This window comes from Nyctereutes procyonoides, unplaced genomic scaffold (assembly GCF_905146905.1).
Source record: "Nyctereutes procyonoides isolate TBG_1078 unplaced genomic scaffold, NYPRO_anot_genome, whole genome shotgun sequence".
NCBI lineage: Eukaryota > Metazoa > Chordata > Mammalia > Carnivora > Canidae > Nyctereutes > Nyctereutes procyonoides.
In genome coordinates, this window is record NW_026575133.1 from 37902645 (window position 1) to 37929602 (window position 26958).

At 44.9% G+C, this 26958-nt stretch overlaps 1 protein-coding gene across 1 annotated transcript in view; it reads left to right on the forward strand.

Annotated features, from left to right (window-relative positions):
* Positions 1-26958, forward strand: part of IQCA1 (IQ motif containing with AAA domain 1) — a 143926-nt gene that overhangs the window by 56559 nt on the left and 60409 nt on the right. Inside the window, exons 7-9 of the mRNA XM_055300336.1 lie at positions 6310-6394; positions 14567-14695; positions 21330-21405. Coding sequence (XP_055156311.1) covers positions 6310-6394; positions 14567-14695; positions 21330-21405 — 290 coding nt within the window. The remainder of the gene's footprint in view (positions 1-6309; positions 6395-14566; positions 14696-21329; positions 21406-26958) is intronic.

The window sequence follows — 26958 nt, forward strand, 5'->3', positions numbered from 1 at the left end:
TGATATATATCGCACAGCGTTCCTACATCTTTCTAAATATTTTTAGAGAAAGGGTTACATGAATAACCTCAAATAAAGCCTATCTTTTGGAACTTGGACTTAAGACAAGTGAAATTTTGTTCCACAAAGCTGAATTCTTGCTTTAAAGCAAACGTGACCACGATGGGATGTGCCGGCGTTTGTTTGTGGGTGACTAAATGCTAAGACTCAGAAATATCTGACAAATCCATTCATCTCAAGCTCCTACCTGCTTCTCAAGCTTTGTGTTCTAGGACAGTTTTCCCCTTTCTTGCCTCTACTTTTCCGTTTTGTTCTGTGGACTTGGGTGAGAGGAGAGAGGCCTCGCCTGCGTGGTTCAGGTGATCTTTCATGCAGCCATGTGATGAGTTCCATTACCTGCATCCTGTGCTCCGTTAGGTGCCACACTGAAACACCTGCTCTGGCCTTCCCTGTTGCAGTGATTGGAGGACAAATGGAAGTTGGGGTGGCAGCAGTTGGGGGGGAGCATCCAAGAATAGGCATCGTAGCACAAGCTGTGCATTCACCTGGCCAATCAGCAAAATGATGAAAGTTCAAAGATAACCCGATGTCTCTGGACTCAAGATTCCAAGTATAATTGAGGGAAAGCTGTGACTTCAATAATTATGCACAGAGACCACATATTTAACACAACAGTTTTGCAGAGATTGTTGTGTTAAAATTTAAGTAGAGAAGATCCTGGCATCTATTTAAGGGTTTTCCAAACTGCAAAGAGAAACTAAAGTAATTTTCCAAAAACATCCTTGTTCTTCTCCACCCCAGATACACCTACCTCAGCTAGGCCTTTGGCTGTCAGATAGGAGGAAACAGGTTTTCTTTGGCCAAAAATTCTCTTTTATACAAGATAGTCAGGGAAGAACTCTCTGATACAATGACATTTGAGTGTGTGTGTTATCTCCTTGGATGAGCATGTCTCTGAGGAAGGACAATCCAGGCAGACCAAGGAGCAGCTGGGAGTAGGAGAGCAGAAGGAAGGTGGTGGGGCTGAGCCAGGGAGGTGCAGAGGGGCGTTTCTAAGGCCACTGCAAGTGGAGGAACCATGTAATTTAGTGTCCAAACCAGGCCTCTTAAGAATGAAAGGGGTGCCGTTATTAATTGCCTATGAACCAAGCCTGTAAGCAGGGACATAAAGTTAACCTGTACAGACACCACATAGACGTTGGTTTTTCTCTGAGTGCAGGAGATGGCTGACTTTGAGTGGAGACCGGCATGTTATGGCTTCAGTTTTGAAAGGATCGCCCTGGCTGCTGTGAGGAGTGTAGTCAGAACAGGAGCAGTGGGCTGCAGGGAGACCAGTTCCTCATAGTAAGGCAAGTGGAGATGGTGGTGGCTGGGACCAGCACAGGCAATGACAGGCAGTCAGACCACAGGTGTGGTCAGAAGGTAGAGCCAGCAGGGTTGGTGGATGGACGAGGTATGAAAGAGGAGAGCACAAGAGCAAGATTCTAGGTTTTCACCCTTGGAGTCACTAGAAGAACAGTTCACATTTTCTGAAATGGGGAAATACAAGACCAAGAAGAGGTTTGGGGGGCAAGGTGAGAATGAGGGCTGAGTTTGGGCTCTCTGAGCATGAAGAACTCACTGCACTTTGCAGGGGGATCCTGGGCAGGCAGTTGAATGGAGGCCTGCAGTTCCAGGGGACGGATGAGCAGGAGACGAGGTGTTGGGAGAGGTGAAGCATGCGGTGAGGTTTGAAACCATGAAACTGGATGAGACCCTGATGGCTGTGCACGGAAAAGAGCCTAAGAATGGAGGCCTGGGTCCCCCGGCACCTTCAGGTAGGGGAGACGAGGAGGACCTGGCCCAGAAGGCTAAGCAGGTGGTCAGCGGGGACAGGAGAGCACAGAGGGAATCCAATTAGCCCTTCATTTCAGAAGGAAGGGACAGTGGAGAGCTCAAATACCGATTACAGACCATGCAGTCTGAGCTCCTTCTGTGTGAGGCAGAGGAAGGGGCCCTAAAAAATGGAGGGTCAGCGAGAAAGGCAAGAAGAAAGGAAGCCAAGGAAGAGAACCTTCCAGAAAAGAGGACTCGGCCATCTGAAAGATCCACAGAGACCAGAATGGAGTGATAGAGCATCAGGGGAAGTTAGCAGCAGCGAATTCATCGCCAAACTCATGGATTAGCTTCCAAGGGCAACTGTAACAAGTACCATGACCGGGGCAGCGGAAACAACGAGAATTCACTCCCTCACTGTCTGGGGCTCCAAGTTCAAGACCACTGCTGTGATGTTGATCCAGTTGCTTCCATGCGCCGACTGTGAGGTAGGCTGTTCCAGGCCTCTCTCCTTGGCGTGTGGTTGGCCATCTTCTCCCTGTGTCTTCACACGGTCCTCCCTCTGTCCTCACATGGTCCTCCCCCTGTGCATGTCTACTCTGGGGTCCTAATTACCCCCTTTTATAAGGACACCAGTCATATTGGATTCACACCAACTCTCTCCATCCAGTATGACCTCTTCTCAACTAATGCTATCTGCAATGGCCCTGTTTCCAAATAAGGCCACATTCTAAGGTCCAGGGGGTCAGGACCAGGCTAGCCCATCATGGAGAGCAGGGAGTCCCTTCCACCAGTGACAGAGGAGACCAGCCATCTCTACCTGATGGCTGTGCCCCACTCCCCTCCCCTAGGACACATTCAGACAACCGGTTGCAGATCTTGGAGAGGGGTGGGTAGGAGAACTTTCCAGGCCAAGAGCCCATCATTTTGCAATTCCAGTTGTTTGAATAATGGCAATGTTCACACCATGAGTCAGCCCTAAGCACAGCAGTGGGTTTTCTGTATGGGCCCCACTGGTGTTCAGATACCGTGGGTAGTGAACATACACGTCTGCCCAGGTGAAAGGATGGCCTCCGCCCCTGGTGATCCGGGGACTGCAGAGAAGGCAAAGATAGGAATGAAGTGCCCATGCGGGGAGCGGCGTCCAACAGAAACCAGATACGTTGTTTCCACTTGTAATCTTTCCTGACACCATGTCATTGGAGGTCCTCAGTCACTCCCTCGGAAGTCCCCAGACGGACTGTCACCTGCAGCTGATGCTGTCAGCGCCCAGCTATTTCTGTCAGGAACATGATGGGAGCCAAAAAACATCCTCTCCCCTCGCCCCAAGTCTGAGGTTTTACAGCTCACGGGGTGCTGAGCTCAGAGTGCCAAAGCCCTCATCACCTCACAGCTTCCTTATGATGTGCAGCAGGAGAGATCAGCTGTGTCCCAGCTCTGGCACCCTGACATGGGAGAAGGAGGCCCTGGCCCCATCTGTACCATAGCACACAACTGAAAATGTGAGGCTGAAACCCAGCAGCCAGGGAAACATAACGTAAAATTCAAAACGTGTTTTGTCTCAGTGTGCGCTAGGTGACTAAGTCACGGACAGGAATAAGAGGAGAACCCCAATCAGTGCAAACCCAGGGCGCATCCGGAATATCCCAAAGCAGGGAACCGACTGCTGTGGGGACAGAGGACTCCTTGCCAAGGGAGGGAGAACATGCGGTGGTGTGAGCACAAGGAAGTGTGTATGTGTGTGCACGCGTGTGTGCGTGCATGGTGCATGTGTGTGCATATATGTGTGTATACTTGCATTTGTGTGTGCATACTGTGTGTGCAGTGTATTGGTGTGCATGTATGTGCATTATGTGGTTATGTGTGTACATGCAATGCACACACGCAATGTGCATGCACACACATGCACAGACACACACAATGCAAAGACGTGCAAACACACACTATGCACACACAATAAGTGCACATGAAGGTGAGACAAGCCTATCAGGCTACACTATCATTTCAAGATGTAAATTTTAAAATAAATCTTTTACACGCAACAGTTGTTGCATTCTTCAGGGTCAAGACATCCAATTTCAGATTATCATGAATTACTTAACCTAATGTGACCAAAAAAAAAAAACTAAACATGTTCTTTTATCTGTTAAAAATAAATATAGTTAATGCTATTTTCGCAAAAAAGTACTACGAATCATGTAATATTAAATCTTACTATGACGATTGATGTGTAATATAATTAAGAATTCCACTTTAGAAATGGCACAGGTAAATCCTTTCAGTTTTTAGTTTATATAAGTTTCTAGGTTTGTTCTGCTTCCTCAAAAACAATCAAGCTTCAAAGCGTAGAAATAAAATTAGACAGTGGAGCTGCCTGTAAAGGGGCCGTCAGGGGAATGGGTGGGTGCACAGAAGAGAGAATGCTCGCGCTTTTAGTCCCAATGTGTTCATAGTTTTTATCCAAGACCTGTCAAGGCCAAGTGAGGCACAAAACCAGACAGACTGTGGTCAGGCAATTTAATAAGAGTTGAGATTTGAGTCTTGTGGACAAGCAGTGTCTGAGGTCAGCTATATGTACCAGCCGTGTGACTGTGGAAGGTGAGGCATCGGGCCAAGGGCTCACGTTTTAGTCTTCAGATCACTCTCTAACATCACTGCATCCAGACTCTAGTTGGTACTAATCAGGTGTTTGTTGATTGGATGGATGGATGGATGGATGGACGGATGGATGGATGGACGGACAGACAGATGGGTAAATGAGTGCATGTGGCCACCGTAGCTACAATGATGGTAGCTCCATTGACAGAAGGGCACACTTAGTGTGAGGTCACCTCCAGCGTCCTTGTCCCTGCATTTGTCCACACGTGCCCCATTGTGTTCAGTTCCCTTCAAGACAAAACTGGGGACCTATGTCATGTTCCTACCGAACGAGCCACAGGAAACCCCACAGGCGGGGCCTGCTGGCTCCTCGGCATGAAGCAGTGGCCCCAATTCAGAATCCTTGTGGTCTTCACTATCATCTGCCTTTAGCAAAAAGTTTCATTTAACAATATCCTTGAGGACACTGTGAAATATAATTGTATTAACACTTGACCCTTGACCACACAGCTTTGTAGTATTCTATGTGACGTAACTGGAAGTGCACCTGAAAGCCTCGGGCTGCACCCCGAAGTCCGATGGCCGTGAGGAAGCGCACCTGTGAGGTCGTCTGCTTTCGGCTGACCTAGCCACTTTCCGTAGGGAAAATGACTGACAAAAAAAATAATGTTTTTGAGAAATGTTTTCGCAAAAATGAACCAAATGAGCCTGAAAGAAAAGCTCCGACATAGCAAAAATTAAAGTTTTAGAAATCTTGTAATCACCTCTGTGAGCCTGAGAGCTTCTCATCACTTAGACTTTCGGTTTTGAGAGCAGGGGAGTTATTAATGAATGTGATTTTGATATGATGAAATGTGCCAAATGTGAGGACAGATTTTCTTCCCAAACTTCAACCAAAACAGCATATTGCAGCAGAATGAATACAGAAGCACATATGAACGTGCAGCTAACTTCCATCAAGCCAGACGTTAAAAAGACTTCAAAGATGCAGAACAGGAACGCTCTCTCACTACTCTTTTTTTTTTTTTTTGGTTTTGGAAAATATGCTAAAAATGTTATTTATGTGAACACATAATGAGCTTATTATTGTTATCTTTAAGTGAAGTTAAAATGTGTACGTTAGAAATTTCTTGGTTTTAATATCTGTTACAGTAAACATCAATAGCTATAAATCACATAAACAAAAGCTCTTTGAGGTATTTGGAAATTTTCAAGAGCATAAAGGGCTCCAAAGGCTGAAAGTTTGAGAACCACTACTGTGGTCTCATCTTAATCCTTAGATTCTCTGGCTTCGGTGGATTCGTGGAATTTAGAAATCATTAACTACCCATCCCTCCTGAAATTCCTCAATATTAAATTGCGAAGTCTGCTTTTTAAAATGTAGAAATTAGACGGTGGCACAACGCACAAATTACTACCTGGACCCCACAGGCAATGGAGCCTCAGCCCTATGGAAACCTCAAGCGGGCCCGTGCATCTCACGCACTGTTACTAAATTTGTCTTCACCAACAATTCTGTCCTTCTGTTTAGTTTCAAAACCCTGTGTTTATCTTAAGTTTTAAACAGGAAGAAATGATTTGTGCTTCTGTCTTCATTCCTAACTCAGGCACAGAGTACCTCAATAATTTAAAAAGAAAAGGGGGTGGGAGGAAAGGGAACAATCTGTTCTAGAGAGAGGGGTGTCTGTCTCCGAGTCACAATGGCCTGGAGGAAGAAAACCTCTAGGAATGTGACCGGGTCCTGCTGCTCCTTCGAGGCAGGGTGTCCGGCCGCAAGGGGCAGGGAGCCTCCCCCTCACCGCCCTCGCCCATCTCGGTGACCATGGGCAGAGCCAGCCAGTGGGACTCTGAGGACAGAGTCCATTCCTACTTAATTTCCCTCCTTTTCTTCCTCAGGAACTTAACTGGCATGTTTCCTGAGTACCCTAACGTGGAAGAAGGAGGGTCAGCAATTATCTTTTCCAACAAGACTCCGCAACAGGTACGGAGATGCTGGAGAAATAAAACATGAATACACTGTAATCCCGTTTCTCTAACTGTACACCCGATGGGTTCCTAGTGTTGGTAGGTTTGGGTGATTCTCCTGCAAATATTTGCATGGAGATATTTTGATGTCTCATCAATTATGTATTTTTAAATTTACTTCAAAATTAATTCATGCTTTCTCCTGTCTTACCTTTGAGAGAGATGTGACAACAGAGTATTTATCACAGAAACCAAGAGAAAACTTGCATCGTGCTCAACAGCAGAGCACTAGAAGCATTGCTATTAAAATTAGCATGAAATTCATGCTAATAAACTCCAGCTGATATACTGGACTACATAAAACTGAAAAACAAAAATATCATAATTGGAATTAAAATCATGTGAGAACTGGAGAAAATATTTGCAACATATGCGATGATAGCTATCTTTCATATATAAAGGGTTCTTAGGAAATATTAAGAAAAATCTGAACACCTCAGTAGAAAAGGAGGCAAAAAAATGTTACCTTAATTTTTAAAACCTTTAAACTCACTAGCAAAAAACTTAAATCTCTCTCTCTCTCTCTCTCAATAAATAAATAAATAAATAAATCTTAAAAAAAAAAAAGGGCAGCCCTGGTGTGCAGTGGTTTAGTGCCACCTGCAGCCCGGGGTATGATCCTGGAGTCCTGGGATCGAGTCCCACATTGGGCCTCCTGCATGGAGCCTACTTCTCCCTCTGCCTGTCTCTCTCTCTCTCTCTCTGAATAAATAAATAAATCTTTTTAAATTTTTTAAATATAAAATAGTGTTCCTATAGCTCTTTTCATCTATAGGATTGGTAAAAATTTTAAATCCTGGTAATCACTAGAGTTGCTGAGCATGGGGAGAGAAGTCATTCTCCTACATTGTGGCTGGATGCATAAATATATAAATTAGTGTGACCTTTTTGAGGGACATAAACCAAGTAAATATTAAATGTGTATATTACTTTATCCATAAATGCTATTTAAGGAATTTATACTAAGAAAATAAGACATGTGGCCATAGACTAGAGACAACAAACTTTTTCCATAAAGGGCCAAATAGTAAATTTGTGAGGCTGTGAAACATACGTTCTCTGCCATAACTATCAGCTCTGCATGAACTACTCATTCTAGCATGAGTGTAGACACAGACAGTAGGTAATGAATGAGCATGGCTGTGTTCCAATAAAACTTTATTTACAAACTGGGCAGCAGGCCAGATTCGGCCCATGCAATATGACTTGCTCACCGACCCCCTGCCGTAGATGATTGAAACAGCTGTTGGTGGCTGCCCCGTTCATCACATTGACAAAGAAAGCAGGCTACTGCTCACGAGGAGGGAACTAGTTAAGGAGCATGAAGCACTACACAGCAGTAAAAGCTCTGCTGCAAGTCAGGGTCTCTCCATCTCAGCACTGCTGACCCCACGGTCAGCCTCCTGACCCCCCACAAGCCCATGCTCCCCTGAGTGAGCCGTCAGGATTAGAGGGACGTGCTCTTTCCCCAGCCCCCTGTCAGAAGCTGATGTCAGCTCCTCAGCCCCCACTCCACCCTCTGGCAGACTGCTGTCCTCCTCAGAACTCAGTGACCATGTACTGTCCACCCTACCATTTGGTAGTTCATCAAGCCCTCTCCTGAGTGACTGTCATTTCAACTCGATGTTATTTCTCTTTTTTACATGGTTAGGTCTTGTCCCTGCAGCTAAATTGTCAGACACAAGTTGTGTCTTGAAAGCCCAGGACCAGAAACCGAATGCATTCCGTGTTAGTTTAGAAAAGGTAATGATTACAGAATTGAGAGTGTTGGTGCAATTTCTGAATTGTGCACAAGAAACATTCAAAAGTAAGGTTAATTTACTAAAAACAAAAGAAGATGAAGATGTCCGGCTAATACTTAAAATAAAACAAAGAAGGCCACAAAGCAGCATGACTTGTAAAGACAGGTGATTGAAGAGTACGAACAGCATAGCAGTGATGAACCAGTCCCCCCACACGCTGGGTCTGTGATTTAGATGAGCTGACTTGTGTACTGTACCTGCAGCAATAGGCATGGAAATCCCAAAGGAAGTCATGATAATTGTTACTAGTGGGAGCAGGAGGATGAAGAGACAGACCAAGCATGACCATTATGGCAGGTACATAAATACTCAACTTTATGTTTCTAAAAAGCAAGCAATACAAACACCTTTTACAAAGTGAGCATAATCATGTAGATACCAATACTCCAAAAGAAGACCAAATACAAATAAAATCACAGATTAGTCTTCCTTACAAGTATTAATGCAAAAATTCAAACTGAAATATTAGCAGACCAAAACCAGCAGCACACTAAATTAGCAAAACACTGCAGTCAAATGGCATTTATTCCAGAATGCAAGAATGTCTAGGGTTGAAGAAGTCTGTGAATACACTGCTTCCTGTAAAATGATCCAAAAAAGAAAAACATAAGTTCATCCCTGTGGATGCTGGTGGGGCATTTCACGAATTCAGCATCCATTCTTGATTTTAAAAACTGAAACGAAAAAATTAGAAGATAGGAATAGTTGTTTAACATGACAAGGTATTTCTTAGTTCAAGATCTAATATTATGCTTAATGAAATTTGCTAGAAACCATTCCACCAAGGTCATGAAATATACAAGGATGGCCATTGTAACCGCTCTCCCCTGGGATCCACTGAACGCTGTTGGACACGAGCAAGAACATAGAGATACAGAAATTGGAACAGAGGAAGCAAAATGATCACTTTTTATAGGTACACTCTACACCTAGAAAAGCAAAGAGAATAAACTGAAAACTAAAGAGTGTGAGAAGGAAGATGGGGAGTAAGTTACAGAGAGCAAAAGCTTTTATGTGTGCAAACAACAGCTAGATAGAAAATACAGCAAAATGGTCCATTTACAACAGCAACAACAATACAAAGATAAAGCATCCAGGAACAAACATAATAATAAATGTGTGTTCTCTGTGAGGAAAAGTTTAAAAAAATGTGAGGGATGCAAATGGAAAGAAGGAAAAGCATACTGTATTCTTAGGTAGGAATACTCCACACACATCTCGTAAATACATCACATCTCCCAAACATCAAATGCACGTGTGATATGATCCAAACAAAAATACCAAAGGCATTATGTTGGGGGTGGAGGCAGGCCACACGGAAGGTGACCAACCTGATTCTAAACTTCAGGTGAAAGCAAATACACAAGAACAACCAGTAAAATTCTGAAAACACATGTAATGAAGAAGAACTAGCCCTGCCAAGTATTGAACCATGCTATTAAGAACCCATTGGAAAAAAAAAAAACCCATTGGCACAGACAAATCACTATAAAGACAGATCAGTGGAAAAGAAAAGAAAATCAAGAAATGTACCCAAATGCATATGTCAATTTAGTACATAGTAAAGATGGCATCTTACCTTTCTTGGTAAGGGGAATGTGTAGAATAACCACATTGTCATCTGAAAAAAGAAGAAGAAAAGTAAATCTCTATTTCTTTATACCTCACCCCAGGATGATTCTGGATAGATCAAAGATTTAAATGCCAAACAAAACAAAACAAACAAACAAACAACAACAAAAAAAAAAACCTAGAAGAAGCCAAGGAAGAAATGCTCTAGCCTCAGAGTGGGAAGACATTTCTACGTCTGTTGCACAACCCAGGGCTCATAAGAGGTGCAAAATGAAATTTTAAATGGCACACACAAAAATTTTCTAACCTGCATGGCAAACCGACCCCAAGTGAAGTCAAATGACAGATGACACAGTAGGATAATTACTTGTAATAAGCACCGCAGACATGAGATTATTTTTCTCATATATAAAGAGCTCCTACAGCTCTATTTAAAAAAAAAAAAGAGGGTGGGGGTGAATGGGTGACGGGCACGGAGGGGGACACTTGACGGGATGAGCACTGGGTGTTATTCTGTATGTTGGTAAATTGAACACCAATAAAAATTAATTTATTAAAAAAAAGATCAATAACCCAATATTTTTAAAAAGCCAAAGGATATGAACAGACATCTCTCAAAAAAGAAAATGTAAATGGGTTTGAAACATAATAAAAGATGTTCGACATATAAAAAGATGATCAACCCCACACATAGAAATGCAAATTAAAACTATACTGACGGACAAAATTGATAAATTGAACCTCATCAAAATTCAAAACTTGCACTTCAAAAAATACCATCAAGAAAATGCAAAGACAAAAACAGACTGGGGTAATACCTGATAAGAGATTTGTATCCAGGATAAACAAAGAACTCTTGCATCTGAATAAGAAGACAATCAAAAAATGGGCCAAAGACTTAAATAGACAATTCACAAAGGAGAGCTAATTAGCACATGAAAAGATGCTTGGCATCATTAGTCTTTCGGGAGATAAAACTACTGTGAGACCATTTCATTCCCACTAGGATGGCCATAATCAAGAAGATAGGCAGTAAAAAATATTGTGGGTGTAGAGGAAGGGGAACTCTCCCGTGGTGCTGGTAGGAATGCAAAATGGCGCAGCCACTTTGGGAAAGGCTTGTCCATTTCTTTAAAGTTAAATATAAACATACCAAATGAGCCAGCAGCCTGCGTCTCTATCCAAGAGAAGTGAAAACATGTCCACCCAAAAGAGTTTGTACACGAATATAGGAGCATTACTCGTAATAGCCAAAAAATTGGAACAGAATAAATATCCATCCATCAACCAGTCACTGGATAGGCAGATATGGTGCATCTAGACAATGGAATATTATTTGGCAATAAAAAAGGAAACACCAATTGAGATACGCTACAACGTGGGTAGACTCAAACCATGATGCAAAGGGAAAGGAATCAAACATGAGAGACCACACATTATATGATTCCATTTACAGGAAACGTCCAGACAAAGCGAATAGAGGGAGGGAGGAGATTAGCCGTGGCCTGGCCAGGCGTGAAGGATGAGGAAAGGGACAGATAGTGGACACGACGGGTCACACTGGGGTGCTGGGAATGTTCTAAAACTGATATATGGTGATGGTTGCGCAATGCAGAAAATGTACTAAAAATGATTGAATCGTACTCTTGGAATGGGTTGAATGTATAAAATGTAAAATATGCCACAATAAAATTATAATAAATCATTATAAAAGAAGAGATGTGGTGGGCCGGATTTGGCCTTCAGCCCCCACAGTTTACTGAAAATATGGTGGCTGGTTTAATAGGGCAATATAGTGCACTTCTCACTTTGGGCGGTTTTGCTATAGCTGAAGAGCATGAGCAAAGTAAATTCAGCACTGGCATCTAAAAAAAGAAAAAGAACTAAAACAACCACAGTGACATACCATTTCTTCAGCCGTTCCGTTGGCAAACATCACACACTGTGTCACCCTGTGTCAGAGCATATGGGGAAACAAGCACTCGCCTGCATGGCTGGTGAAAGTGTAAACTGGCACAGCCCAGTGGAGGCAGTTTGACAGTATTACAGCTGCACATACCCTTGGTCCAGCAGTTCTCCTCTTAGGAATTTATCCTGCAGATATGCTCACATACCTGCAAAATGATTTCTGCATGCATTTCTTTGTGCAGCATGATTAGTAACAGCAGACGATTGGAAACAACCTAATTCCACTGGTAGGAGAATGGCCAGATAATCTACGGGACACCCGTAAAAACAGAACAAGGAAGCCCTTTAGGTACTGCTATGACAAGTGGCCAGGGACATTGTTAAGAGGAAAATACACAACAAGGACAATGTGTACGATACACTGACATGGGTATAAAATGACCAATCGATGGTTACATCATGTATTTGTATGTATATATGTGCACATATTCGTGTGCTTTGGAAGATTTTGCTAGAGTTGAAAATCAAGAGCAAAACAAATTCAACACTGGCCTAAAAAAAAAAAGAGAGACAAACTCCACACACTATCTTCAAGTGTGTGATTGACAAACATAACACATCGGAGAGTGGGAGAGTGTGTGCATGTGTGTACACATATATTTGCATATAACTATATTAAATGTCTCTGGAAGCACCTCCAAGGTATTGAGGCTGCTTTAGAAAGCAGATCTTGCTGGTGGGCTCACAGCATGGGAGCAGAACATTTCACGACACGCTCTTTTGTAAGTTTTGAATTTGTGGATCAGGTGAATATATTTATCAAAGTCTTAGTAAACTAAGTCAGGATATAGAGGAAATAAGTAGTACAATGGAGAAGGCTTTAAAAGATATGCTGAATTGTGCCACAAATGAGGATTCCTTTTTTGTGTGTGTGTAGCTGCTCACATTTTATACATCAGGTCATTTTTTAAAAATCGTCTGTACATTTTTCTGAAAGCTTCCAAACATCCAAAAGGCAAAAAAAAAAAAATGTTCATGCTCCCTACATGCTCCAAACATAAAAGTCCTGAGTAGCCCCAGTTTGGTTCTGAGTTGAACTGAGCTTGATTCCCAAGGAAAACACTGCCACTTGAACAAGGGACTTTTAATTCCATCTAAAGACACGCTTTTTATTACCAAATAATGTGCGCAACACATACGTCACCTCTTACCCTCGCCAGCACCCTCTCTGTGCCTCACCCCACCGAGAGCTTCACTGGAGCCTTGGAATGGGTTGGCCTCTGGACAGTGGAAAGGAGACACATGACTAATGACTAGAGTGTTGTTTTTAAGCCCAGATGGGACCAGAATATCCTGCTCTTGTTCACAGTAAAGCTATCTTTTATATTTTTTAAAGTGTGAACTAAGCTCCTAAGAACAACATAGGTATAAATATAAAAAAATGTAAAACTAGAAAATAAACGTCTGCGCGGTAGTAAATCACTAATAAGCCGTAACAAGTAGACTTGACCCCAGGAGGGTGGTTAGTACGACGCAGTAAAGGTGAAAGGATACTAGCCCTTTTGTTTCATTGCATACCCTGCTCTCCAGAGATTACCACTGTACTGAATTTGGTGTTTGTCATTCCTTCATATTTCTTTGTTCTTTGACTACATATGTATCCTGAAACCGTAGAGGGTAATTTTTCTATTTAACTCTATGCATCTTGTACGATAGGATAAATTTACCTGTGTCATTCCGCATCTTGCGTCTTTTCTTTCTCCGTTGTGAAGGTCATCCTGGCTAGCACCTGTTCGAATCCCAGTTCAGCACTGGCCAGTTGTGTCCTGGGCCACATGGCTGATGTCTCTGTGCCCCCTTCTCTTATCGATAAAACGGGCTGGTAACAGCTCCCATCCATAGGCCGCATTTAGCAGTAGATGAGTTCATCTTTAGTACCGTGCTGGGCTTACTGTAAGTCCAATCGATGGAAGCACTGACTTGATTTTAGGAAATGAAACTAGGAAACTAGAACCCAGAAATGTTATGCTACTTGTCTTGGTCACATGACCGGTGATGGGCAGAGCCCCGGGGTCTAACAAGAAATGGGTCCCATCACCGTCACCCTCATATCTCCCAGAAGTCGTGGCTCCCCACCACAGCCAATGGGAGCTCAGCAAACATCCTTGTACAGAACAGATCGTATGGTTTTTCATTATATGGTTTTCATTATATGGTTTTACTAATTCTCCAGTGATGCTGATCCGATATGAACCAGGCATTTCTTAAGAAATATTTAAAATTTGGGGAGCATAAGTGGGATTTTGTCACTGCAGGACATACAGATTTAATCACAGGTGAAAGGAAGCAACCCTGAGAAGAGATGCATGATCATTTACGGGAAAGCAAAGTTACTGTAAGATCAACTGTCACGCAGAGTCCAGGCAGGAATCACAAGGTGTCCTCAGCTCATCTGGGGAAGAGGTGTGGGCAGGCCTGGCACACAGGCTGCGGCAGAGACACCGAGGAAGCCACGACCTCCCTCATGTTTACATTCATAAGAGCCCTGGGGACCAGAGCAGGTCTGAATTGGGGGGTAGAGGGGGCTGGGTTCAGAAATGTCCAACCTCCCTCAGCCTCCCCATCATCTGCCCCCACCCCGAGATCTGACTGTGGCTTCACTGTTGAATCCAACCAGAGGCAGGTGGCAGGCGGTGATGTCCCCAGAAGGGTCGGCCTCAGACCCAGAGCAGGGCAGGGAGGGAGCAAGGACAGGTCAGCACAAATGCGTCCTCCAGACAGAAAAGGAGTCCTCATCTTGATAGGGCTCCATGAAAGTGAGAAGTTGATTTTGTATTTCTTGCCAGGTCACTGAAGATATTATTGCAACCCAAGAAGAGGAGGAGAAAAACAAAAAGAAAAAGAAGAAGAAGGCAAAGAAACCCAAGAAACCTAAAAAAGAAAAGGAAAAGAAAGAGACAAAGGAAAAAAACAAGGTAAGGGATTTGGAATTTTAAAAGAAATTTTTTTCTTTTAGGTGGATTTCTTGCTTTCAATCAATGCCATCGCCTCAAATCTCCTGAGATTGCAGTCATTTGTTTCCTAGGAAACCGTTCTACCAACTGTTATTCAATATTTTTTTATGTTCCTCAATAACTGGTCATCCTCTTCTCTGTGACTTATAATAAATACCTATTAGCATGAAGGTGGTTTTCGTGACTTCGATACTTTATGCATTTATTCACATATGGGATAGCTTTGAATTTTTATTCCTCAAAATAAATGACCCCCTCTTCTTTCCTCAAGGGTAGAGATCAGAAAAAATGCTCACAAACCAGGTGACCACTACAAAGTCAACATAATCTTAACTACTTTAACCAAAATGTGTTTGTTCAAGTTTATCACTTTTCGTTGACATATTGGATGTATTTTAATGGAAGTTTTTGTTTCTTACTACCCAAAGGATATCAGATTTCAAAGAGTGTCACTTTGGGCCAGGCCTCCCCTCGTGCAGTCGGGGGAGGATGAGGCGGTGGGTTTACCAGGTGCTGCTGTCACGGGGCAGGAACTGGAGGAGTCTTTACCTCCAAGCTCGTGGACAGGTGCGCGCTCCCCGGACAGCGTTCTCTCAGCAGAAACTCCTCCATGGAAGATGGAGCTCAGGCTGGAAGCTCGCATCACCCTAAAGCATGATCATGTTTCAAGAGGCATTTCTGCACAGACGGATCTTCCTTCACAGCTGACCAGAACTCTGACCTAAATCGACTCAAGAGAATGGATCCTTAAGGGGTATGTCCGTGTATGACTGTCCAGAGGCAGAGATCCATCTCTTGCTCAGGCCGTGGCAGTCACACTCCTCGTGTTCCAAGAGGTGCGTCCGGGAGAGAAACGAGACAGGCTGTGTCATCAAAGACAAGCGACTGGACCAAGGAGTCAGAAATTGTGAGCAGGGGAGAAAGCAGGATGGTGGATATACAATGGCAACACCCAAACTCCACAGAAATGCAACATTTTGCTTTTATGAAAGCCAACATTTTGTGATGAAAGCCAACATTTTGCTAAAAATCTCTTGCATGGGGGCGCCAGGGTGGCTCAGTTGGTTGAACATCCGACTCTTGATAATGGGCTGGGTCATGATCTCAGGGTCCTGGGATGGAGCCCCAAGTCGGGCTCTGTGCCCAGCCTGGAATCTGCTTCTCCCTCTCCCTCTGCTCCTCCCTACCCACCTCTAAAATAAATACATAAAATCTTTTTAAAAAAAATCCCTTGCACTATTGCAGGCACCCAGCTGGAGGCAATTGCCCCTTTTGCAAGGCTCACCTCCTGCACCATGATAAGCAGAAATCTTCCAACTTCCCTCACCTGTCTTTGTCCCTTTCCTTAACCATGTACCATTGCTGTGAACAAAAGAAGAGAGACCTCTTACTGCTCACTCTGGACACAACCCACTCCACTGTAGTCCCCAGCTACCCAGTGTGTCATGCTGACCCCTCACTTAATTCCTCCCCAGGAATTGTTCCGGGTCTAAAGGAGCTGCTCCCTGCAAAGTCCCAGCACCCTGCCCAGGGAACTGCATCCAGGGATAGCCATGTTTGGGTACAAAGACCCAGTCCCCTCGTGGGACGTCTCTGAATGGTTCTCCTAGGTCCTGGGCTCCCAGTGGGGTCAGCTGACAGCTCACATCCAGTCACATCACAGCTCAGTTGCATCAACTTCTCTGTCCGGTGCTGCTTCTCTCCCTTCTTCCCTGTGGGTGGTGTTCCCAGTAAACCACCTGCACAGCCTCCATCTGAGCATTTCCAGGGAATCCAGCCCATGAGGCCACCTGTTGCCGTACTGCTGGCCCCAATGCTTCTAACTTGTTGCAGAAAAAAATAAGACGGGAGCTTACCTGATACGGTTAATTTTTAAAGCCCTCCTCTCACTTTGCAAGATAATTTTGAAGCAGTGCCTAAGAATAAGGACAATTGGAAGAATTTCAATTTTATTCTAAGCATTCTCTTCCGCTAAATATGCATTAGGGAGTTTGACACTTGCTAATTAAAAATTCACTGTTAATGAAGCTTGTTCCATAAAAAAATCTGAAATTATCAGCTACACAATCTGGTCTTTGTTGAGTGAAGGTATTTTATTAACTAGCTATTAAAGAGTCATTTAATGATGAACAGTTTGGGACAAAAAGCAAAGTTTGAGTGTATCAGCATTTATGAAGTAGTCGCAAATGAAGGATTAAATCCTTCAGCGTTACTTAGAACTGAATTTATTCATGAAAAGTACAAGTCTATGCGGTGATAACATAATCAATGAAAGAACAAATGGTAATCTCTAATGAAAATTGATATCTTCACATTATGTTGCTACTCATTACTTAGAGGTCAGATCATCTTTTCTGTTGACTTTTTAAAGTCTTACTCTAGAATCAATCCCAAAGCCTCCAGAAGCATTCGTGAGATGAGCTATTCAAATCCTTGTATGAGAATTGGTATTTGACCAGAAGAAAAAGTCATCTATTATTCACCCTGGTTAAAGGGTAATGCAGGGGAGACAGAAAACTAGTTTTGTTTAGCTTGCATAGATACTGACCCAACCCCAACCCTGTTTCACATGGTGGCACAGCTGGGGGGTTATCCTTCAGGTATTTTTATAAACTTGGTCATTTCTCAATTGCCAGTGCATATATGGTCAGAAAACTTGGGAAAGACGCATATTAACAAAAAACTGAGGATTCTCTGAATATTTCCACTCACCTCCATAAATGGAAAATAGACGCTTGTCAAACTATCACCCAAGTACAAGCTTCATCAATCCACAAGATGGCTGCAAGTGAGCATAAGTGGCCGAAGACAGGGCATCGACAAGGGTCAGGCAGGGAGAGGATCAGAAAGCTGGACGGAGACCAGGGACCCCAGGCAGGATTCCAGGCAATGGGTGAGCCAGAGAACCATAGGACCACTTCAGGGCAGGGATAACAGAGGCTAGGGAGGGTGTGTGGTGTGGGGCTGGGAAAGAAAGCTTGGAGCAGCCATGGATGGGGCCTATGAGTGCTGTGCAGAACCTTCCAGAGAAGACGAGAGTCATCCTGGGGTAGTGACTTGAGCAGACCTGAGTTGTGTGAGTTGTAGTCTAAGGCCTGTGGTTTGTGACCAAGGTTGGGATGGCCTGTGGGTGAGGAAGTGACCGAGGCAGGGAGACAGGTCCAGGCGGTGACCACGATGAGACAGGAGGCAGGCTCAGTGCAAGCCCAGGACTCACCCAAGGACAAGTGTGGGCCAGGGGTCGGAGCGCCTCAGAAGTCTGCATCCTTCCACATGGGAGGACACATTGAAAGCCAAACATCATTCACAAGATGGAGAGCGAAGCAACTGAGTTCTGTTTCCCTCGATTTTTTCTGAAAGTAATGAAGAAGGAAAGGTACATCCAGTGGTGATGCGAAGATCTGGGCTCATAGTCACCAACACCCATCCCTGGCTCACAAAGACCCACCGTCACCCTTTTAAGATTGCTTCTCCTAGCCCTCGACCCTTGCCTGGGGTCACCTCTATCAGCATAAATGTGTGCTAGAGTGACCTGCCCAAAGCACCTTTCCCCCTGACCCTAGTGCAGCGGGCAGGAGCCCCCCTTAGACAGTCTGTTATTCAGGATTTTGAGGATCAGGGAGTACCCCTGGGTGTCTTGAGATGTTTGAACCTGGAGATGCCTGGGATGAAGTTTAGGGGTGAGAACTTGTAAGTTTTGCAGTCCCTGCTTGGATTTCCATAGTCATGCACAACATTTTAAAATAAAATAACTGTGGGGGCACCTGGGGGGCTCAGTTGGTTAAGCGTTGGACTCTTGATTTCAGCTCAGGTCATGATCTCAGGGTCTTGGGATCAAGCCTCATGTCGGGCCCTGCACTGAGTGGTGTGATTCTCATTCTCTCTCTCTCTCTCTCTCTCTCTTTCTCCTTCCCTCCCTCCCTCTCTCCCTCCCTCCCCGCCCTTACTCACGTGCACTCATGTTGTCTCTCTTAATTAACGAATTAATTAACTGTGGCTGGTAATCTTACATTCATTTGACCATTTCATCAAAAATTTTGCAAACAATTTAACATTGAAAGCATGAAAGTTTTCAATTTTGTATCTGGATCCATCTGGAGACCTCTATTCTGAGATGCTGAAGGAGAAAAGCAAAGAGATTGGTCTAGGTGTTTTCACCTCACCAGAGCTAGTAAAGGAAAAACATAGAAACACCCTAAACACTTTCAAAGATGAGCTTCCAGGGACACCTGGGTGGCTCAGTGGTTGAGCATCTGCCTTCAGCTCAGGTCGTGATCCCGGGGTCTTGGGATTCAGTCCCACATCAGGCTCCCTGCGTGGAGCGTGCTTCTCCGTCTGCCTGTGTCTCTGCCTCTCTCTGTGTCTCTCATGAATAAATAATTAAAATCTTAAAAAAAAAAAGATGAGCTTCCAAAAATTAATCATTTCATCCCCTAGATGAGAAAATGAACATCTACCTGTACCTTATATAAAAATTATCTCACCATGGATCATGTACTTACATGTAAAACTATAAAACTTTTAGGGAAAAACATCTTCAGGATCAAGGGCTCAGCAAACAATTCTTACACTTGACACCAGAAGCATCCATAAAAGGAAAGAGTGACAAATTGGACTTCATCACAATAAAAATAAAAAAATAAAAAAATAAACCTTTTACTCTGGGAAGAGGATGAAAAGACCAGCTACAAACTGAAAGAAAATGTTTGCAAGCTATAGATGTGACAAAGGACTTGCATCTAAAATATATGAAGAATTCTCGAAATTTAACAGTAAAAAAAAAATTCATCTTTCTTTTGGATCTTTGGTTTGCAAACCATCTCTAAAAGATAAGGACATCCTCTGTTAAGAATATGCGATGGTTACCCTACAACCCAGCAATTGCACTGCTGGGTATTTACCCCAAAGATACCGATGTAGTGAAACACCAGGACACCTGCACCCCAATGTTCACAGCAGCAATGTCCACAAGAGCGAAACTGGAAGGAGCCACGATGTCCTTCAACAGATGACTGGACAAAAAAGATGTGATCTATATACACAATGGGATATTTCTCAGCCCTCAGAAGAGACGCATACCCACATTTGCTTCGACGTGGATGCAACTGGAGGGTATTATGCTGAGTGAAGTAAGTCAATCGGAGAAGGATATTATATGGTTTCACTCATACAGGGAATATAAGAAATAGTGAAAAGGACCATAAGGGAAAGGAGGAAACTGAGTGGGAAAAATTAGAGAAGGAGACAAACCATGGGAGACCCCTAATTCTGAGAAACACACAAAGGGTTGCAGAAGGGGAGGTGGGTGAGGGGATGGGGTGACTGGGTGATGGGCACTGAGGAGGGCACTTGATGGGATGAGCACTGGGTGTTATACTATATGTTGGCAAATTGAATTTAAATTAAAAAAGAATATGTGATAGAGGGGCGCCTGGGTGGCTCAGTTAAGTGTCTGCCTTCAGCTCAGGTTATGATCTCAGTCAGGGTCCTGGGATCGAGCCCCGAATCAGCCTGCTTCTCCCTCTCCCTTCTCCCTGCCTCTTCCCCCTGTTTGTTCTCTCTCTCTCTCTCTCTCTCTCTCCCCATCAAACAAATAAACAAAATCATTTAAAAATATATATATATATGCTAGAGGAGAAAGCTAGCGTCAGGAGGACATTCTCTGCCAGCCAAGAGCCATTTCCGCAAATGTGCTTTCGGTATCAAAGTCACAGCCTTTGTCTGAGTCGCTTTAGGAGCCAGAAGAGGAGCCCCATGCGATCCATCCTTGCACCTCTTTTCTCTTTGTTGTTTTTCAAGCCATGTGTTGAACCACTTGGGCCTATGTTAGGTGGATTGTCTCTGTCCGGAACACGTGATCATGTGAATCCTAAAGTCTTCTCTACGTCCACCTAACGTCGTGCTAAATCCTGGCAAGAGCCTGGCACCCAGATCCAGCACCACGAGCTGTAAAAGGTGCCGTTTGTCTGCAGCGCCACCCAGCCTTTCCGTGACCCCCACGCCTCCTCTCCCGCCGCCTGGCCCACGGAGGTGCCGCTCCACGCTGGACCACTGAGCCAACCACGTTCTCATACCATCTTAGGGGGTCTGCAAACTAAACTTTGTACCACTTCACAAAGAGGGAGATGCGCGCATTGCGGATTTCCAGAGGCTCTTCTCAGGAATGAGGCCATCATCGCAGACACGTCCTCTCCTCCAGCCTCTTCTGACATTCCAGCCAGCTTGACGTCCCTACAAGGACTCAGGCTGGGATCAGCTTCCAGAGCAAAGAAGGAACCCGATGGTCAGACAAGCCCAGCGTGTGGGGTACCCCCGGAGAGGCAACTGAAACGGGGGTGCCACAGTGAGCCTGCAGGCAGGGCTGAATTTCTAGAACCATCCACGCCCTGGATGGTGGACACAACGCTCCCTGCTCAGACTGGCCAGCAGGGAACCTGCCCGGGTGGGTGGCCAGGGGCTGGACCTTTGCTCATAAGCCAGGAAAGAGCACATGTGCCTTGGCACAGCCCGGGCATGAGGATGTGTGCGCCTCGTAACTGTCGCATCCGGGTCAAAGTAGGCCTGTAATCAACAAAAATATCATTTTCCTCAACAGGAAGAAGATGAGGGATGGAAAATGTCACCGAGTGTGTTCCTTCCCATGATGGAGGAAGGAAACAACGTGTACAAAGGTTGGTGCAGGAGAATATGGGAAGGCAATGTGTTACCCATCCGCCCAGGGTGACCCCTGGCCCGAGCACCCGGCCTGTGCGGGGAAGAATTAAGTGCTCAGCCAGGAGAGGCTGCAAACGTGCAGCTCATCGCCAGCACCTTCTGTCCGTCTCTATTTTAAAATTCCTTTGAGCCGCCGAAAGGCACAGAATCAGTAAAAAAAAAAAAAAAAAAAAAAAAGCCAGATATGAATAGTACGAGGACGTGATCTAAACCTCCATTCTGTTTTTGAACCCCTAGGACCTCAGCTGAACATTCTCTTGCTGGGAATGAAAGGGATTGTCCCGGATTGTTTAAATTAATAAATCAATGCCTTATGGACAATGAAATGTTTTAATCCTGTCAGACCAAGACAGGTGCCTGAAAACCCACACATGATTCTTCTGTCCGTTGTTCAGCATAATTAGCACCGTGGCTATCATCTGAGTAGAGCTGCAGGTGTAGGCATTGGTCTTTCGGGCATTTCTATTACAATTTACTGGAACAATTGTCCACGTCATCCCAACACAGAATGACCTGCCACGATGACCCTGGTTATCAGTACTCTTCGGTAATCCCTAAAATATGTGATTAGGACGTGGAGTCCGCCTTGCGTATCCTTCCTTCCTAATCCTGGTCTTATCTGGGCAGCAGGCATATTTTTTCATTGACTCATGGTTTTTACCCTAATGAATTGAGCCTCACCCTAAGCAGCAGTATCAGCGTCATTTCAGGTCTGAGATGCTCGCTGTATAAAATGAAAATGTCCACGTGCCACCGAAAATGCTTTGACCAGACACTAGTGGCAAGCGTCCCACCCTGCATGCAGTGCTGAGCTCGGGTGGAAGCCCAGGGGGTAGGTGACCCCGCAGGATTTGGCAACCGCTGTAGCTGGGGGGAAGGTCAAAGCAGTGACCTCCTGTTGTTAGATGCCCAAGACACACAAGCCTTTGTATTTCTCATGCTCACCTCGTTTGATCTTCAGGACAACTGTGCTGGGGGGGGGGGTGAGTAACAAAACTATCCCCCTATGGCAGGTGCTGGTAGAGTATTTTTTTTAACATTTTATTTAAATTCCAAGTTAGTTAACATATCGTGTATTATTAATTTCAGAGGTAGAGTTCAGCGATTCATCAGTTGCTTACGACCTCCAGTGCTCATCCCATCCCGAGCCCTCCTTGGTGCCCGTTCCCCCAGTGACTCCATCCCCCCACCCACCTCCCCTCCAGCGACCCTCCCTTTGTTCCCTAGGGTTAAGAGGCTCTTACGGTTTGTCTCCCTCTCTGCTTTTATCTTATTTTATTTTTCCTTCCCTCCCCCTGTGTTCATGTGTTTTGCTTCTTAAACTCCACGTATGTGAAGCCATATGGCATTTGTCTTTCTCTGACTATTCCACTTAGCATAATACTATCTAGTTTTACTCACATTGTTGTAAATGGGAAGATGTCATCCTTTCTGATGGCTGAGTAATATTCCATGATAGATAGATAGATAGATAGATAGATAGATAGATAGATAGAGATATAGACTACATCTTCTTTATCCAGTCATCTGCCGATGGACATCGGGCTCTTTCCATAGTTTGGCTCTTGTGGACGTTGCTGCTATAAACACTGGGGTGCAGGTGCCCCTTCGAATCACTGCAAACCACAGTGCGGAGCAATCACTGTCAGACACACTCATTCACTGGTGTATTCATTCAACCACCATTGTGTCCAGCATGCCAGGTGCAAGGCTACTGTGGAGATACGAAGGTGGCACGTGCCATCAACATGCTTACAACACACTGGGCGTGGTGGAGGTGGATGGCGTGGGGACAGTGGCATAAGTTGAGTGCTTTTGCAAAGTAGGCAGGCAGCAACATCCAAGGTCCAGCTAGGAACCACATGCATCACACTGTAGGGTCATGGGCATGCCATGGATGCTACTAGAACTCAAGTATGTCTGCAACAAGAAGGGCCCCTTATTCAGACCTGCTTTCTGCCACATTTCTTTTGGTCTTTACGGCCACCGCATGGCTTCATATTCTACAGGTCTATCACCAGCCTCCCAGGTTTGCACCTTCAAACCCATCAGGTCATTTGCCAGCTCATGTTCTGTTGAAGTCCTCCCTCCTGGAGCCCTATCACCTATCATCCCTGGGCCTTCCTTCATCCTTCCTGATTGTCACTCCTTCATTTTGGTGGAGCCTGTCCTCCCCCAAGGTGTCCTGAGAAAGAGCTACCGCAGGGGAGCTCTAGACACCAACACACTTAAATATGGTCTCAGGCTTATACTCAGGTCATAGTTTCCTTCGGCATTTGGAAGGCCTGGCTCTCTTCTCTGAAATTACTATCAGGAGAGAATATGGGGAAAGACAGGAAAAGCCCTCCTCTGCCATAACAGGGAGTCAGGTGCTCACATCTCAAACTCATAAATCCAGAAGTGGCAGTATGGCCACATGACGAACATGGAACAAGAGACAAGCAGCTCGAGGAGTGCTCAGGAAGCTAGACGGCTTCACACCCACTCCCATGAGTGTCCTGTTCCACCAGCGAGCCAGGCACTCTCACCTCAGGGACCTGGTGCTGGCTGTTCCCCCTGCCTGGAGTGCTGGTGCCTGCAGGCCTTCCCTGAGACCCTTGTGGGCTCACAGTCTCCAGCCTCACTCTGTGCCCACCCTGTTTTACTTACCTCAATCTGCCGGGGATGTGGGTGTTCCCAAGGGATTGCCGGGGATTGCCAGGTCCCAGAAGGCAGCGCCTCGCACTGTCTGCCCAATCTGATAGCAGCACCTGCCCCATAATCAGGCTCAGTCAAGTCATGAACTAAGTAACTTATGAATGAATCAGATTTGCAGATAACTCTGAAACCATTCCATGAAATTTTATTTTAAGATTTTTATTTATTTATTCATGAGAGACACACAGAGAGAAGCAGAGACACAGGCAGAGGGAGAAGCAGGCTCCATGCAGGGACCCTGATGCGGGACTCGATCCCAGGACCCCAGGATCACACCCTGAGTCAAAGACAGACGCTCAACCGCTGAGCCACCCAGGCGTCCCTGTATGCAATTTTAAATGAATGAATGAATACAGGAATGAATGCCATTGGGCAATTTCACTGCAAGGCAGAGTTAGACAATTATGTTATAATCCTTTCCATATTCTCCAACTTTGTCTAAAACAATGTGCATGTATTATTTTGGTAAAAACAAAAACTAACTTGGGGAAATCTAATGTTCCCGTGGGAAGCCGAGTCTTGCAACCTGCTGACCCACTCAGGAAAGCTCTTGAGACTTTCCACACCGTCTGTGTAATATGTTTCCATTACGCTGTTTGTATAATATCTGTTTCCATAAAGCCTAAAAAAAAAAAAAAAAAAAACAAGCAGTGGTCATTTGGGAGCAGAAATCGTGAAGTGCCATTTCCCTAGCTGGATTTGTAGCGTTTCCTGTGTTATCTTGCCAGGTTTCTGGTAATTTAAAGAAATTAAATGTCTTCATCTTAGCATTTTTTTTCCTCAAAAATCCAAGGTTTTCCTTTTCAAATAAAACATTAGCATTTTAATCACTGCCCCCCCCCCACGTGAGAAACTGCCCCAGCCTGCTTTTCACATTCTCGGGATGAAAGCTTGTGGGGCAGTTGTTGTGCTTTGAGGGCCCTGAAAAGCTTCCTGAATTTGTAAATGTCCATGAAATTCTTGAAGGGATTGAGAGGTGCCCTGTGCAAAAGTGTCATGAGAAAAGCAAAGTTTCCTCGCAAAACCAAGACCATTCAAATGGCGGGAGAGGGAAAATCAGCAAAGGCCACCAAGCACTGCTTTATTCGCGGGACACAGTTACAACTCCAGAATGAGAATGTGTTACGAGGTGCCATTGCTTTTACATAAATAATCGCCTCGTGTTCCTTTCTGTTAAATATTCCGTGTCCCTTTCTTTAGGAAATGCACTGTTTCCAGATTTTAGTAAGTCTGTCTGGTGAAAAAGCAAAGGAGCTCCCTTGCAACAGCAAAGGATATTTTTTGCTTTAAAATATCTTAATAAAAACAGGTGAGTTTTGCTGTTGGAGATAGAATGATCCTTGCAAGGGGGAAGCCTGCTAGACAAGTGTGATCAGTAAATGGCACCTTTTAAAGACATTTAAGCACTCCGTAGTATTTTCAAGGGAGAGAGTTTACAGTTTCAAACACATACGGAAAAGCATTATTTATACATGTTAAAGTTTTCCACAATTTAAGCTCATGTGCTTTTCAGCAAATGAACTGAGAAAGAACAATTACCCTCAAATGAGGGAAGTGCAAATTCGCTCTTCCTTGGGTGTACACGCACCTTACAGACCGACCGCAAAATCCACCTGCCAAGGGGGGGTGGTTCGGGGCCAAGATAAACTTTCAAATAATGACTTAACACGTGTTTTATGTCAGTGGGCTGGTATAGACAATTTGTGCGATGCCTAGTTTTCATTCCCTGACTGTAAAACACAGGATAGGCCTCTCTGGCTGGCACTCAGTCATGGGAGTGATCATTTAAAATAATAAAAATTCAGGTCCCAGCTTTCCGGCAATTTCCTGTGTGCCCACTCCTGCCACGAGTGGCCTTCTTCAGTCTGATCACCTGCCCCGCCCAGGTGATGACATCCTCACCTCTAGGGTCATCTCCGACAGGCAGGCACCCAGGAGAGGTCAGCAAGAGAGACCAGAGGTGCCACATCTACTCCCAGCCCCATCATCCGTGGCCATCATCTCTGCCGCAGGGGCAGGGTCACCTGTCACGTGGCTACCCCAATGGGGAAAGACACATGGGTGAATTGGGTATGAAAATTGTACCATGTTTGTGACTTGTTTCCTGTCTATTTCTTATAAGTCTACAGTGGCCACCCCAAGAGAAACTGGCGTCCTTTGATCATCCTCGTTTTCCAAAATCTGTCCCCCAAGATTTGCATCACCATAGACTGTGACCATAGCAGAGACCCTGGCTAGCCGGCCCCTGGCACAGCCCTGCCCAGCCACACCCCCTCAGCTCTCCGGTGTGAAGCCGGGGAAGGCTGAGAGCCCTCGCTGGACCTGGATTCCAGACACTCTATTCTGGCCAACATCCCATCCCATAGCGGGTGAGGTGGGCCTGTCTGACTGTGTGTGGCAACACCTTGTGACCATTCCCAACTCTGGAGATTTCCATGCCAACCACCAGGAGCATTGTAGGCTCTTCAGCCTGGGGCTCCCACACTTTTGGAGAACTGGAGCTGCATTTCCACATCCCATCTTCTTATAGTTTTCCTGTCCACAGGATCCTGACTAATCACCTTGAGACGACAGTCACTGGCCCTCAGGCATCCATCGCTTCCACTTTGCTTCCACTTCTGTGCTCTGGGCACAGAAACCTGTTTGCTCTGGGCACAACTGTCCTGCAGAGTCCCTCTCCCCTGAGGAAGTGGGGATTGTCAGTAAGGAGGAAGAGGACCATAAGACCAACAGTCATAAGCAGTACAACGGGGTTTCCCCTGGCTCCACCGCGGGCTGCGTCCTATGGGCTGGCATCGGATGGCCAAAGACCT